Below are 15,500 nucleotides of genomic sequence, written 5' to 3' on the forward strand. Positions count from 1 at the left end.
GAAGCAGAGCTGAATTAAGAAAACTGTGCCATGGGGCGCCTGGGTGGCTCAGTGGTTTAAGCCTCTGCCTTCGGCTCGGGTCAGGATCTCAGGGTCCTGGGATCGAGCCCCACGTCGGGCTCTCTGCTCAGCGGGGAGCCTGCTTCCCCCTCTCTCTCTGCCTGCCTCTCTGCCTTCTTGTGATCTCTCTCTGTCAAATAAATAAATAAAAATCTTAAGAAAAAAAAAAAGAAAAGAAAACTGTGCCATGTCTCTTGGAGGGAAAAAGAAGTAAAAATAAATACCCTCACACCCCCTCGAGAAAAATGCATATGATTTTAAGAATATTGATCTTGACAAATCTTAACCCTGAGGTTTAGAAACTTGAGTATATCTGAGCTGATTTCACATTAGAAAGGGAAAAGGAAAGAAATAAAATGAGGTCCATGAGCTTTAAAGATATATTTATTTATTTGAGAGACAAAGCATGAGGGAGAGGAGTGGGGGAAGGGACAGGAGAGAATCTAAACCAGACTCCCCAGTGAGCTCAAAGCCCAACTCAGTGCTCAGTCTCACAGCCCAAGAGATCACGACCTGGGCCAAAATCACGAGTCAGACGTTTAACCAAATGAGCCACCCAGGTGCCCCAAGGTCCATAAGCTTTACAGGAAAAAGATACCAATTTTAAAGCTGCTGTATTTTCCAAAAGAAGAAATAGAATGCCCACAACTGGTCAGAAGGAGACAGATTATCCAGGTCCTTGGGAAGCAGAGATGAGACATTTATTAGTTGAATAGCACACCGCAGCCTTATGGGAGACCACTAGGTAGGTGACAAATGGCCTCCCTTCTAAAATACTCTCCTTTTTTTTCCTTCCCAGCCAAATGCCAAAAGTAAAACATATGCCTTGGGTGTCCGAAAAAGACAATGAAATATACGGCGTCCGACCACAGCTTCAGGCACGTGAAGTTCTCCAAATAAAAGCTAAGGGGGGAAAACCCAAGTCAAACATCTTAAAGTTCAGCCTATGTTTAAAAAAAAAAAAAAAAAGTAAGACCAAATAAAAATAAAACTCCAGACTCCACAGTGCACATCTGGGACAATTTATATTGTGAGAGCAGGTTGTAACGGAAATTGCAAATGCCATTAGCTGTAGAGCCGTCCACAGACTCTGTGGTAGGACAGCTGGGTGGCCACACCCGCGGCGTTCCGCTGATGTCCCACGGATGAGAACTGTGATGGGACATTGCATCTCTGATGGGACTAATGATGAATACTCATTTCCTCCACAGAAGAGAGAAGTTTAAAAAGAGGTTTCTGCTCTTTGCCTTATCACAAAATAGTTTCTATATTCACAGAAGGGAATGAAGTAGGCCCTGTGATCTTTACACTGGGTGGCCTCCAACAACCCTACGCCTTCTGATATTGACGACCTTGTGTAGATTCCTTCCACATTGGCTCTGGGCCTAGACACATGACTTGCCTTGACCAGTGAAGATTGGCAAGGATGACCCAAGCAGTCTTATCCTTTCAGAAGGGATGCTTGTTCTTGAAGGCCTGGGCCATCATATGCGGAAGTCCATCCATCCCACTGGGGAGCTCAGCGGGAGAGATCAATGCCTTACAGCACCCAGCTCATCCAGCCCATCCCAGCAGAGGCACCAGGCATGTGAATGAAAAAGCCATCTCAGATAATCCAGACGAAGCAGATGAACTATGGAATAGAGTAACTACCCAGATGAGCTCACCCCAGATCACAAAACTATGAGAAATTATAATTTGTTTTAAGCTACTGTGTTCGGCATAGTACGTAATGCAGCAATCACTAAGGAGAACGGCTTCAAGGAGAGAAGATGTAGTCAAATGCTCATGACCTTGAGGATCAGGTAGACTCAGATCAAGTCTTATAACATACCATCTACTAGGTGTGTGGTTCGGGGTGATGTCTTTATTTTTTTTTTTTTTAAGATTTTATTCATTTATTTGACAGTCAAGAGATCACAAGTAGGCAGAGAGGAGGAAGCAGGCTCCCTGCCAAGCAGAAAGACTGATGCGGGGCTCGATCCCAGGACCCTGGGATCATGACCTGAGCCGAAGGCAGAAACTTTAACCCATGGAGCCACCCTAGCACCCCTTGGGGAGATGTCTTTTAACCTCTCTTCATTTTTCCGGTGAGAAAACAGGTCCCTGTTGGTCGCTCCTCCAGCCGAGCACCCATGCTTTTTCCTGCTATGGAAGCCAATTCTACCCTAGCTCCGTAGGTAGGCCAACTGACTCGGAAAAGCCAATGAGTGTACTCCTCCATCTGAGTACAATAAAGTTGGTCAGGGCTAAGTTTGTGACCTAACCCAGTCCAGTCAGAATGAATCTCAGAACCTCAGCTGACAACATGAATAATCTTTCTTATCCTAGAAGCTAGCCTAAGAACAAAATCAACACACACAGCAGGAAATATCCAACAAAAGGAAACCACAGAGAAAAGGAACTTGAACTTGATCAAAATGCTCCTGAAGCTAGGATCTACCTTGAACGCTTTAAGTTACGTGAGCCAATAAATTGCCTTTGCTGTTTAAATTAGTTCAGGCTAGGGTTTGTTACGTGCAACCAAAGTATCTTGGCTTAAATTGTGAGGACCTAGGTTCTTTCCTGCCTTGTACCCCTTTCTCCTGGAAATACTACTCGCCTTCTTGGGGGAAACTGTTCCTTCCCCACCCCCCCCCAAAAAAACATAGTTCTAAAGGAGGCTGACATCGCTCCCCAGGCCACAAGGGAAGAGTAAGGCACAACCAGACCGATCAGAGTCTTTCCCTAATTTTAGCGATTGAAGAAGAGAGAAGAGAGACGGGCCCCCTCTGGTAGTGAGGCTGAGCTACCAGGAGCCACTCACAGCCCTCCTTCCAGCTTTGTGATGAAAGCCTTCTGAGAGGAGAAAACCCTACTGAGACACAAGAGGAGAGTCCGGGAACATCCCAGACCTTGACTCCAGATGATCCTGAGGACATCTGCCACCCAACCTTTAACAAACTGACTCCGCGAACCCGTGAATCCCCCTACCCTTCAGCCCTGCATCTTGGGGTGAGGTGTGTTGCTGTGTTGCTTTCACTTTGACCAGGGCTCATGGCTCTGACTTTTTAAGCCAAAACAATCACTGAGAGCCTCTCAGAGGCAAGTCACAAAACTCTCTAGGCCTCTGTGTGCTAAATAAAGGGCTGTCCTGTGTGCCCAAAGCCCTTTCCATCTGCTATAGGCTTCTAGGGCCTCCAGTACAGATGAAAGTAGTACCCACTTGGCCAAAGTTTCACGTAACTTTTGCCTTCTCATTACCATATCCCATTTCTATCGCACAAGAATATTGGTTCATAAAGTTAACGAGGGCCATTCAGTGTGCACAGAACAATATCCACAGCTTCTACTCACCAGGTGTCTGCTTAGTGCCAGGTTAGGCGTTTCATTGCTTCCAGTCCTAATAAGCTACACACAGTAGGCTTCTGCAAAGGGCGACTATAAAGGAAGGCACATTTACAGTCAATCCCTCATCTCAGGACTCCAGGATCCTGTTTGCGCTTTCTTCTTCCCCAAATATTTCTGAGAATCCTGTTGTGAGTCCTAAGGCAATTACCATAAGAATTTCCCTCTAGTTCCACCAGTAAATGGTTCTCAACCCTCCCCCCTTCCTGCGTCTTTCTATAAGTCCTCAAAAGGGGACGGGGGCCCCAGCTGGAAACTATGCCCCAGTGCCCATCAACAAGGGAATGGATGGAAAGGCTGTGGTATATTTACTCAGTGTAACACTAAGCCACAACAAGAGGGAACGAACCCACATTCTACCCCCTATCACTATGAATTGCATGGACATAAAGTTGTACAAAAGAAGAAAGACAGTAAAGAAAATGCAAAAATAGTTTCACTTATATAAAGATAAAATCAGTATGATACAGCAATCCCACTTCTGAGTACGTATGCAAAGGAAATGGAACCACTGTCCTGAAGAGATATGCACATGCCTGTGTCCCTTGCAGCCTTATTCACGAGAGTCAAGACATGGGAACAAACTGACTGTCCATTGACAGATGCATGGATAAAGAAAGTGTGGAATACACAGACCATGGAATAGTATTCAGCCATAAAAAAGGAAATCCAGCCATCTGCAACAACACTGAGGAACCCTCAAGGCATGATGATAAGTGAGATTAAGTCAGAAAGAGGAAGACGAAGGCTGCATCTTCTCACTTGTATGTGGAATCTAGGAAAGCCAAACTCAAAGAAACACAGTAGAACGGTGGTTGCCAGGGGCAGGAGGGTGAGGGAAATGAGTGGGTATTGGTCAAAAGATACAACCTTCCAATTACAAGAGGAGTAAGTTCTGGGGATCCGATGTCTGGCATGGTGACTACGGTCAATGAATCTGTATTACAAACTTGAGTCTTTCATGAACGTAGATATCAAATGTTCTCACCCTAACAAGAACAAAATGGAGCTTATGTGGGGCAACAGGTGTGTTAACTAATTTTACTGTGATAATCATTTCACAATATGTGCGTGTTTCCAATCATCACTTTCTACACCTTAAACACACACAATGGTATATGCAGTTGTACCTCAGTAAAGCTGGAGAGGGAAAAGAGCCCCTTAAATGGAGGAATCATTCGGGGAGCCCAGATGACTGACTGGTTGAGTGGCCAACTCTTGAACTCAACTGGGGTCATCAGTTCAGGCCCCGTTGTTGGGCTCCATGCTGGACATGGTGTCTACTTTTAAAAAAATCATTCAAGGATTGAATTCTTGACTTCAAGAATTGAATTGAATTGAATTCTTGAATTCCATTCAAAAAAATCATTCAAGGATTGAATTCTTGAATTCCATTCAAGGATTCAAGGAATCATTCAAAATGATACACACATTAACATTTTACATTAAAACTTAAAAACGTACCTCCACCTACCAATAATTTGTTGTGAGGCTTAGGCCTTATTTTATTTTTTTTAAATGGAGATCTACTCTTTGATGATCTAAGAAATGCATTTTCTGTGATTTCCAATTTGGGTTTCCTAAAAACCAAAGAAAAGTCTAAAGATACTTGCAAAGCAATTTTCATGAGTAGTATCCCTTGAGATTTGTATTCTTTCTTGCCATCTTTTTTGTCTGCTCCATCTACACATACTTTGACAGCAGGGTTGTTTTGTTTTGTTTTTACGAACTCTCTGTATCTTGTCTTTACCAAAACATGCAGCTGAAACTTCATAAAAGACACCTTTCTCTTGTCTCACACATAGTTCCTCAGTATGTAAAAATTTTTAACTCCGTAAAGCAATTTAAAATCATGGGGAAAACAAAAGATCGCAATCAGGCACAATGAAGCAAAGATATTAGAAGTCGGGGTGGCAGTGTCCCCGCGGAAGGATGGCAGCAGGAAGAGGCAAAAAGAAGCACTTCTGGGTGCCAGTTACTTTTCCCTTCTTGATCCCGGTCGGGCGGTGGGATCAGCTTAGCAATGTTCCTTAACCTTGACACCTGGCTTGCACTTGTCCTGTTCCTTTCATATACTGCAATACAGAAGTGGTCCAAGGACAGAAGGGGACGTGCTGCTCTGGTTTCTGGACTGGAGGGCTCACCTGCCAGCATTATGAGTTCCTCCCATTATCACAGAACTCTAGAGAGGGGGCCCACACTGCATTTGGGCATCCGATCTATCCCAGCCACAGAGGTGCTGGCCTCTGTGCCCTCTGCTGCTCCCTGAAGGCCTCATGCTCCCTGTCTTCCAGTCTCCAGAACCCACCTCTCTCTCCATCAGCAAGGAGAAGCCCTCTCCTTCTTGCATATCCAGCACCACAGGGGCAGGGGGCCTCTCGTGCTGCTGCGGCTTAAATTTTACCACCCAATTCTCTGAGAAAGCTTTCCCCCAGGAGAGTTTATTATGTTTCCAGTAATAAAGAGTTCTATTTTTACCACTGCTGCACTGAATGCACTGGCACTGTGGCCAAGAGTTCGTTCAATTAGAACCATATGGTACAATGGTAAAAAGCATGGCTATAGATCGCCTGGCGCTCGGTCCCAGCTCCGCCACTTACCGGCTGGGGAGCCTCAGCCAAGTTGCTTAAGTTCTCTGGGCCTCGGGTTTCAAAATTCAAACGTGGCCTCTTCTGTACAAATTAGGAAGATGAAAGGAGTCTGTACGTGTTCGTGGCTTAGAATAGAATTTGGTATATAGTTCAGCAGTAGTAACCCTTACCTGCCAACTGACATTTACTGCCTGTCTTACCCTGCAGTCCATCTGCTGTGTCTGTTTCTTTCTGAACCCTGGTTGTGGGTGGAGTTCATGTCCTTTCCTAAGAAACTCCTAGAGCCCGTGCAAATCAGAGGATGGGGCCAAAGCCCATCCCCAGTGTCCCCCAACATTCCATAACTGTTAGAGATGGTTTATCTGCATAAAGATCACAAATGCCCTTTGGGAGCAGGCTACCTAACTCAAAGGCTGGCATTGCATAGTCTTAGGTCCAAGCCAGTAAGGAGGCCATCAAACTCACTGTAACCCTGTGGAATAGGGATGATGAGTCTGGTTGTGCACATGTGCAAGCTGGAGCTCAGAGGGGGGCTGGTCCAAGCCCATGTGGCAGGTGGATAGCCGAGCTGCACCCGAGCCAACTGTTTCTAACTCTAAAACCCAAGTGCTTCCCACGGGACGATGCTGTCATCACAGGTGCAAGGCTCTGTGGATGGCAAGGAAAGAGGAAGCATCATTGACTGGTGTGAATTACAGTCTAGTGGTGAGGTGGGGCATGGAAGCACACTAGAAAGTGAAAGTCAGCACAGGCCACAGCCTATTAGACCTGAACATGCAGAGACCTACAGAAGAGCTATCTTCAGCCAGCCATCTTTGTATCCAGCAGGTTGGATACAAAGTGTCCAGAGAACCATTCTTAGTCAAACAGAAAAAAATAATAATAATAGAAAACAGAAGGCAGTGGATCCAAAGGGTCATAAGAGATCTGAGAGGATGCACTAACCAAGAATCAGAAGTGAGGTAAAGATGAAAACACATTTGGGGCACCTGGGTGGCTCAGTCAGTTAAGTATCTGCCTTCCGCCCAGGGCATGATCCCGGAGTCCTGGGATGGAGCCCCCAGGTGGGACTCCCTGCTCAGCAGGGAGCCTGCTTCTCCCTCTCCTTCTGCCACTCTCTCAAATAAATAAATAAAATCTTTGGAGGAAAAAAAAAAAAAGATGAAAGCAAATTTACTCTATGTCAGATACTGAGCAAAGCACTTCTTTTACTTTTACTGTAGTGGGGGGGGGGGGGGTCCCTACAACCACCCTAAGTTTCAATCCTTCACAAGAAGGACTCTTAGAACTCAGGTAAGCTGCTTTGCTCATGGTTACCGTTACAGCAAAAGGATACAGATTAAAATCAGCAAAGATAGAGGCATGCAGAGCAAAGTCCAGGAAAGACCAGGTGTGAGCCTCCAGTGCTCCCTCCCACTGAGATTGTACAATGCTTCCTTATCCCAGCAACAATGTATGACAACGGGTACAGAGTATTCTCAACCAAGGAAGTCGCTGGAGGCTTGGTGTCCAGGGTTTTTAATTGCTGGTCCGTCTCATAGGCATTGCGGGCCTGGATGGCTGACCTCAGGTCCTCAGTCTCAACCCCTCCAGAACTCAGGCAGATATGGTGTGACCCAAGGCCTCCATCACAAATCCATTGGTTAGCATAAACTCTATGGCATGGCCTAAGGCCCCAAATAAAGAGACACTCTTAGCAGACAGGATATTTCAAAGGCTTAAAGGTCACCTCCCAGAAGACCTTCATGGGAGGGGTTTGAGCACTCCCAACACAATGACTCAAGCCTACAGAGTCCATGTCATTTCATCTGCACCAATAATTCTCTGCAGATGGTCTCCAACTGACTCTGGGTCAACTGATGATTTTTTTTTAATCTTTATGATGATGTAAAAGCAATAGACATTCAATAGAAACTGTGTTGCACATTGTGAATTCTGATCTCTTTCCAGCCCAACCATACACAATGCAGTTGTCTCCCGTGATGTGGGGTGGCGAGCCATAGTGCCCAGTCACCCTGTAATCACAAGGGAGAACAATGGACACACTGACAAGCACTCTGCCCCCACACAACCATTCTGTTTTTCACTTTCAGTACAGGGTTCAATCAATTACAGGAGATATCCAACACTATATTATAAAACAGGCTTTGCATTAGATGATCTTGCCCAACTATAGGCTGATGGAGGTGTTCTGCGCACATTTAAGGTAAGCTATCCTGAACTATGATCTTCAGTAAGTTAGGTGGATAGAATGTGATTTCAATGTACAAAATTTTCAGCTTACAGAACTTAAAGCCTCATTGAGCTACATCAGCATGGACTGTTTGCATGATACAAACTTCCGACTTAGCACTCAACACAGGACAGGTCTTACCTCTCTCCGACTAGGCTCCAGAGGCTCCAGAGGAAGGCAGTGGAATAAATCCTTCACCCCAGCATCCCCTATACCAGGAGCAAGAAGAAGGAACACAACAGTTATTCTCTAGATAAATTGAATATCCTGCTGGGGGTCAGTCTAATAAACTAACTTCACAGGTGAAAGAGTATTTGAATCATATTATTGACAACTGCAATTTTAAAAAGGAGCAAAATAAAAGCCAAATGTCATTTATACATGAAGAAAACATGCTTGACTTTAGAACACTAAGGAAAAAAAGAACCCAGGCAGGTAATTCTCAAACAGTAAAAAACAATGGAACTTTTATAGATGTAAAGTGTATATCAAACAGTGTAATCCTTTGATAAGGGACCGGCAAGGATGACAGAGCTGGTTCAGAGGAGAATTTAAGGCACAGAGGTTTATATGGTCAACCAAGAAGGATATGCCAAAATAAGTTTTCTGAGTGAGATACCAAACGAATTAATGACAGAAAGGATAATAAATCTTTAAGCATCGGCAGGGGGGGGGTTGTCTTCTCCACCAGTCAGAAAACTATTTTTGCTCTCCTGAACAAATGTTTCTAAGTTAACATGCAACTTCACCAAGTCTGAGCCCTAATCAAGAGTAAACAGTAATTAAAGCAAAAAATACATTCTCAAGTGAATTAAATAATCCTGGGATGGGCTTGTTGGATAATGTCCCAGGATGACACCAAAAGTTTCAGATCATTTTTCTTAATAGTAGATACGATTTTTTTAAATGTAAAGATAACTTAGAGTCTTATATTAACACATATCATGATTAGACTGAGATCATCAGATTCTCTATCTTAGGTCTAAAGGAATTTGGGGGGAAAAGAAAAAACCTATTCTGTCATTTCCTAAGCTTAACCTGATAAACTTTTACATCAGAAACAGAACTTCTCACACTGTACTCCATGTATAAAGTTAAAACCCAATATATTAAAAGGCTATTTCCAAAGCAAATACAGACATCCACTGCCAGGGAAAAATAGGGATTATCAAAAGAATATCAGCTAAAGCTCCCTCGAAAATAGAGCCCTCCAAAAATACTAATCCTCTAGTATTACAGTTAACTATTTGTTTAAACACACTTAATCCACCAAAGATACTGTTTTGATTGTCATTTATCCTTACGAATAAACGGTAATGGACTTGAATTTCCACAACACTTTTTAGACTCTTTAATTTAGAGTCCGATAATTGGCATCTTTTGCAAATCCAGCAAAGCCTGTTCTGAAGTTTGTTTTTCGCTATGCATGAAAAAATAGTTTGATTAGAAGCTCAGTAGTAGCAATCAAGTTTAGAGAGAGGGCGTAGGAAAGAATATTTTAACTACTTATTAACTTTTAAAATACTGTGAACCCTTTAGAAGTATCTATTTACATAAAATCAATGAAGTAATTAGGGATTATTCTTATCTCTTTGTTAAGATAAATTTCCGAGAAACTCTATTCACAGTGCTCGTCCCCCATCTAGCTTCATCTGGAACACCTGGAAAATGTTTTAAAAATAGAAGCATGTAAACTCAACCCATCTTTGAGATTCTGATGCAGCAGATAGAGTCCAGAAATTCAGGTGAGAAAAATCCACCAATTATTCTGATGACACCCAAGTATGGGGACCACTAACCAGAAAGGACACTTTCCTCTGGGCCTATCAGCATACAAAAGCATCCTTAGATGGCTCTTGAAGACTAAAAATAACTTAGAAAACATGCAGCCTGGCATATTTATAAAATACTCTATATTATATAATTCTGACTTTTAGGTGAAGTAGCCTGGAATTAGCCCCCAGATAATTCTAGTTAATCAGCTTTTATTCTATATTTTAATCTTGCATTTCACAGCAGGAACTCAGGGTCAGTCAATCCTCTCAAGTTCTAGACAGTGAAGCCTAACCTAAGGGTAGGCAAACAATGGCCAAGTCATTCCTCCACCTATTTTTGTAAATAAAGTTTGATTGGAACTTAGGCTTATTTGCTTACATATTGTCTATGGATGCTCTGACACCAGGACTGCAGAGTTGAGTAGCTGGAGCAAAGATCATGGGGCCCCCAGAACCCAAAATATTTACCACTGAACCCTTTACAGAAAAAGTTTGCTGATTCCTAGCTCAAGCCTTCACTTAAAATTGGCAAATATATTCTTTTTCTTCACAAAATAAAATAAAGAACTTGAGGCCAGAATAAAACTCTTAACAACTCAATAATAAGGAGACAGCCCAGTTTTTTTAAATGGTAAAAGATCTGAACCCACACTTCATCAAAGATGTATAAATGGCAAATAAAAAACATGATAAGATGTTCAACATCATGAGCCCTCATGAAAATACAAACTGAAACTACAGTGAGATACCACTGCACACTTACTAAAATGGCTGAGAGGCACCTGGGTGGCTCAGTCATTGGGTGTCTAACTCTTGATTGAAATCAGGTCATGATCTCAGGCTCATGGGATCGAGTCCCACATCAGGCTCTGCACTCAGTAGGGAAGTCGGCTCAAGATTTTCTCTCTCCCTCTGCCCCTCCACATCATGCTCTCTGTCTCTCCCTCTCAAATAAATGAATAAATTTTTAAAATAAAATAAAATAAAATGGCTGAAAGTAAAAAGATGTGATCATACCAAGTTTGGGGAAGAATGCAGAGCACCTAGAACTCCCTCATATGAATAATGGTAATCTAAAATGGCACAACCACTTTATAGAAACAATTGGACCATTTTTTAAAGTGAAATATATACCTACCATATGATCCAGCTATTCTTCCCTGAATTATTTACCCACAAGAAATAAAAGCATATGTCCATGTGAAGATTTGTACACAAACATAATAGCAGCTTTATTTTTAGTAGCCAAACTCTGGGAACAATCCAGATGTTCATAAACAGATGAATGGATAAACAGCGGTAGAGTCAAACCATGGACTATTATTCATCAATAGACATGATGGACTATTTATTTCTCTTTTGTTTTTATTCATATTCTAGCCAGTTAACATATAGTGTAATAGTGGTTGAATGAACCACTGCTATGTGCAACCACCCAGATAAATCTCAAAATGACTATGCTAAGTGAAAGAAGCCACACACACACAAAAAAACATCCTGAGAAGCCAAAATATTGAGACAAAAATCAGATCAGTGACATCCAGAGCTGGAACTGGGGATGAGGAAAGGATTGATGTGAAGAGTCAAGAGAACGCTTTCTGTGGTGGCAGAAAGGTTCTGTCTGCTTATGGTGATAGTTACACAACTGTATACGTTTCTCAAAACTTACCCAGTATATTCTTTTAAAAAGTGGAGGGTTTTTTCTGTATGCAAATTATACCACAATAAACGTGACTTACAAAAGGACACAGGAGCCAGTTGGAAGGGACTCCCACCAACCAAATCTCGGACAATTTGAACATCAAAACAAATCATGGTAGTAACAGATAGTAACCCATTAAAGAAAAAGCAAATCTGAATCCTTACTGTGATAAGTAAATAAACAAAGAATTATGGGCAGAGTGGAAGGAGCATGTTTGTTTGTTTGTTTGAAAGATTTTATTTATTTATTTGACAGAGCGATCACAAGTAGGCAGAGAGGCAGGCAGAGAGAGGCAGACAGAGAGGAGGAAGCAGGCTCCCTCCTGAGCAGAGAGCCCTATGTGGGGCTCAATCCCAGGACCCTGGGACCATGACCTAAGCCGAAGGCAGAGGCTTTAACCCACTGAGCCACCCAGGCACCCTGGGAAGGAGCATGTTTACAAGAGTAAGCCAGTTAATAAAAATAAGTACTTTATTTTGACTACGGTCATCATTAACACTCAAGAGTCAGCCGTGAGCACTAAAACTAATGAATGAAAGTTTGTAAAAACTGAATACTTGCATAGTCTCAAGTTATCTTCCTGCAAAATTATTATCAATTTTAAAGGGGGAAATAATGTCTTTATATTAGAGAAGACTGGTGGACAACTCCCTCGACCAAGTGAGTAAATACATCACCTATAACAAGACAAGCTGGCATCATACGCTTAAAGGTGAGCCACGAAGGATGCAACATCACTTCTAGTCTTCTCCTACCAAGTATTCAAAACCTGAATCAAAGCTTGAGAAAGCATCAGACAAACCACAATTAGAGAACATTTTATAGAATAACTGCCCTGTCCTATTCCAAAATGTCAGTCATCAAAGACTTTTTTTTTTTTTTAAACAAAAAACTAGTCTGGATTAAAGGATATAAGGAAACATGAGAATTTAATGCAGTGAGTGATTCTGGATTACATTTTGGACAAGAAAAGGCATTATCTGCACATTTTAGCTAAGACCAGGAGGATGACAACGTAGTATTGTATTCATGTTAATTTGCTGGTTTTGACGGCTGACTGCAGATGTGCTAGAAGATGACCTTATTTCTTTAGGAAATATGCTCTGAAGTATTTAGAGGGAAAGGGGCAACATACTTGCAACTTAATCTCGGAAAAAAATATAGGTAGGTACAGTAGCATCCTAGGGTTTAATAACCAGCTCTCCAAAACTATGTGCATATATATGCACACACATAAGGTTACTGGTATAAATTGACTGATATAAAGAATGCGTAGTACACAGTTTGAAAAAAATTAAATATGCAGGGTGCTTTACTGTAAATGTTATATAACTGATTCTTACAAAATGCTTTTGCTGACTTTTGCTAAGCTCTTTACCCCTATCCCCACCCTGAGGTTGCTATTCACACGTCAGCACTGGCAGACACCGCACACTTCAATCTGCATTATTAGCACACTCTCATCACTTTCTTAACTCTAGATAAAAAGGATTATTTAAAAAAAAAAAAAATTCAAGCCCTGATTTGTCTCCACGAACGGTCACTGAATGCGGCATTGCAAAAACTCGCGTGGGCGTGCTCAATGATGGAGCCTTTCTGCATCGATCACATGAAAAAAAATCACCTGCAGAGCATAAATGAGAGTAAAATAATTAAGACGAAGTGAGTTTTGAGTACTGGTTTCTTCTGTATTTGAGTTTGGAATGGGGAGGAAGCATTGGTCACCGTGGCTTCTGCCTCTTTACTCCTCACATGGAATCATAAGCTAAAATAATTTCATGTTGAACGATGGCCAGGTTAAACAACTAGCTTGTGAGTTTCCAGAAACTGTAGCCATAGGCTCTCCTAAGCCAAAACAAACTGGCCCCAGTACACGACGGAGAAAGAGAGAATGATAAACCAAATGTGATGACATTTTAATACTCAGGAAATCTGAGTAAAGGGTGTGTAGGAATTTTCTCTATTCCTGTAACTTCTCTGTCCATCTGAGATCATTTCAAGATTTAAAAGTTTAGATGAAAGGAAGAAGCAAGATGGTGGAGAAGTAAGAAACCTAAATATCGCCGGGTCCCAGGAGTTCAGCAAGAAAGTTATCAAACCATTCTGAACATCTACAAACTCAACAGGAGATCCAAGAGAAGAGGAGCAGCAATTCTAGGAACAGAAAAGCCACCACTTTTTGGAAGGTAGGAGGAGCAGAGAAGTGAGTCCCAGGCAATATATGGGAAGATGGACCACAGGGGTTGGGGCCAGCTCCCGGCAAGCAGTGGAGCAGCGCAGCACAAAATGGAGACTGTTAGAAGTCGGCTCCACAGGCTAAGTGGGGGTGGAGCCCTCACAGGGACAGTGTGGTCTCAGGACCCACAGGGTCACAGAAAGACCGGGAGGGCCTGAGTGCAGCAGAGCTCCCAGGTATCGGAGTGGGGAAGCTGGCTGCAGAGACAGAGCTGAGGAGTGGCTCTCTTCTCGGGGTTACCTTAAACCGTAACCCGAGGCCCAGTCAGGTCACTGTGCTTTGAGCAGGAACCCCACAAGCAGCAGATCCGGGAGGCTCACCATCCTCCGGGAGGAGCATGGCAGGAATCTGCTGGGTTTGGAGACGCCAAACAGCGCCAAGTCCCAGAGACAGAAGTGCTTGGTCACAGGCCTGGTGAGCTCAGAGCGTGGCTGGAGACCAGGGAGACGGGAGGGATAGCCGGCTTTTCTTGGAGGGCTCACTGAGGAGTGGGGCCCGAGTTCTCAGCTCCTCCGGGCGGGAGACTGGGCGCCGCCATCTTCATTCCCGCCTTCCAGAGCTCTACGGAAAGCGCTCAGGGAACAAAACCTCCCCAAAGCGAACCCAAGCAGATTGCTTACCCGGCCCTTGGCAAGGGCGATGCAATTTCGCCTCCGGCAAAGACATTTGAGAATCACCGCAACAGGCCCCTCCCCCGGAAGATAGGTAAGAACACCCAGCCAACACCAAGTTCACTAATCAATGAGAACTGCAAAACTTCACAACAGTGGTAATACAGCACATAAAATTCATGGCTCTTTTCCCATGAGTCTTTAGTCTTTCAAAGTTAAATTTTTTTGATTTTTTTTTCTTATTCCATTTTTTAAAATTTTTCCTCTTTCCTATTTTAACCTTTTTAAAAACTATTTTATCTTATGAATACCTATTTTAAAAAGTCACTTTAAATTTTCATTGTTATAGTCATAATCTATCCCTTCATTGTATTTAACCTTATATTTTGTATACATATAGGTTTTTCTTTCTTTAAAATTTTGGAACACAGTTTCTTCTAATAGATCAAATAAACCCTAAATTTAGTACTTGGCTTTATTCTAGTGTCCAGCCTGATCACATTCTTTCCTTTTTTTTTTTTTTTCTCTCTTTTTCAACCAATTTCTTATCAGTTCCTTTTTTAGAATATTTTTTAATTTTCATTTTTACAGCCATGTTCCATCCCTTCATTGTGTTTACCATTATTTTTGTATATATGTAAGTTTTTCTTTCTTTAAAATTTTGAGAGGCAGTCTCTTCTAACAGACCAAAATACACCCCAAATCATGTGTATGGCTCACCAGTCTAAAATATATATCTATATCTGTGTGTGTGTGTGTGTGTGTATTTCCCCCCCACCTTTCTTCTCCCCCCGGTTTCAGGTCTCTTCCAACTTGGCTAGTGTATATTTTTCTTGGGTCATTACTACCCTTTTAGTATTTTATTATCTGGTTCATATATTCTTATCTGGATAAAATGACAAGGC

The 15,500-nt window shown here is 42.4% G+C and overlaps 1 protein-coding gene across 3 annotated transcripts in view; it reads right to left on the bottom strand.

Moving 5' to 3' along the window:
• Positions 1–15,500, bottom strand: part of LOC309865462 (uncharacterized protein) — a 366,810-nt gene that overhangs the window by 217,422 nt on the left and 133,888 nt on the right. For 2 of the 3 annotated variants that reach the window (XM_082731848.1, XM_082731849.1), the window contains exon 4: positions 8,413–8,480. In XM_082731848.1, the coding sequence (XP_082587974.1) occupies positions 8,413–8,480 (68 nt within the window). Of the gene's footprint in view, positions 1–4,963; positions 5,028–6,047; positions 6,120–8,412; positions 8,481–15,500 lie in introns of those variants that run through there. The other variant, XM_082731847.1, reaches the window with a different exon arrangement.

The sequence above is a fragment of the Mustela nivalis genome (genome assembly GCF_964662115.1).
Source record: "Mustela nivalis genome assembly, chromosome: 5".
Taxonomy (NCBI): domain Eukaryota; kingdom Metazoa; phylum Chordata; class Mammalia; order Carnivora; family Mustelidae; genus Mustela; species Mustela nivalis.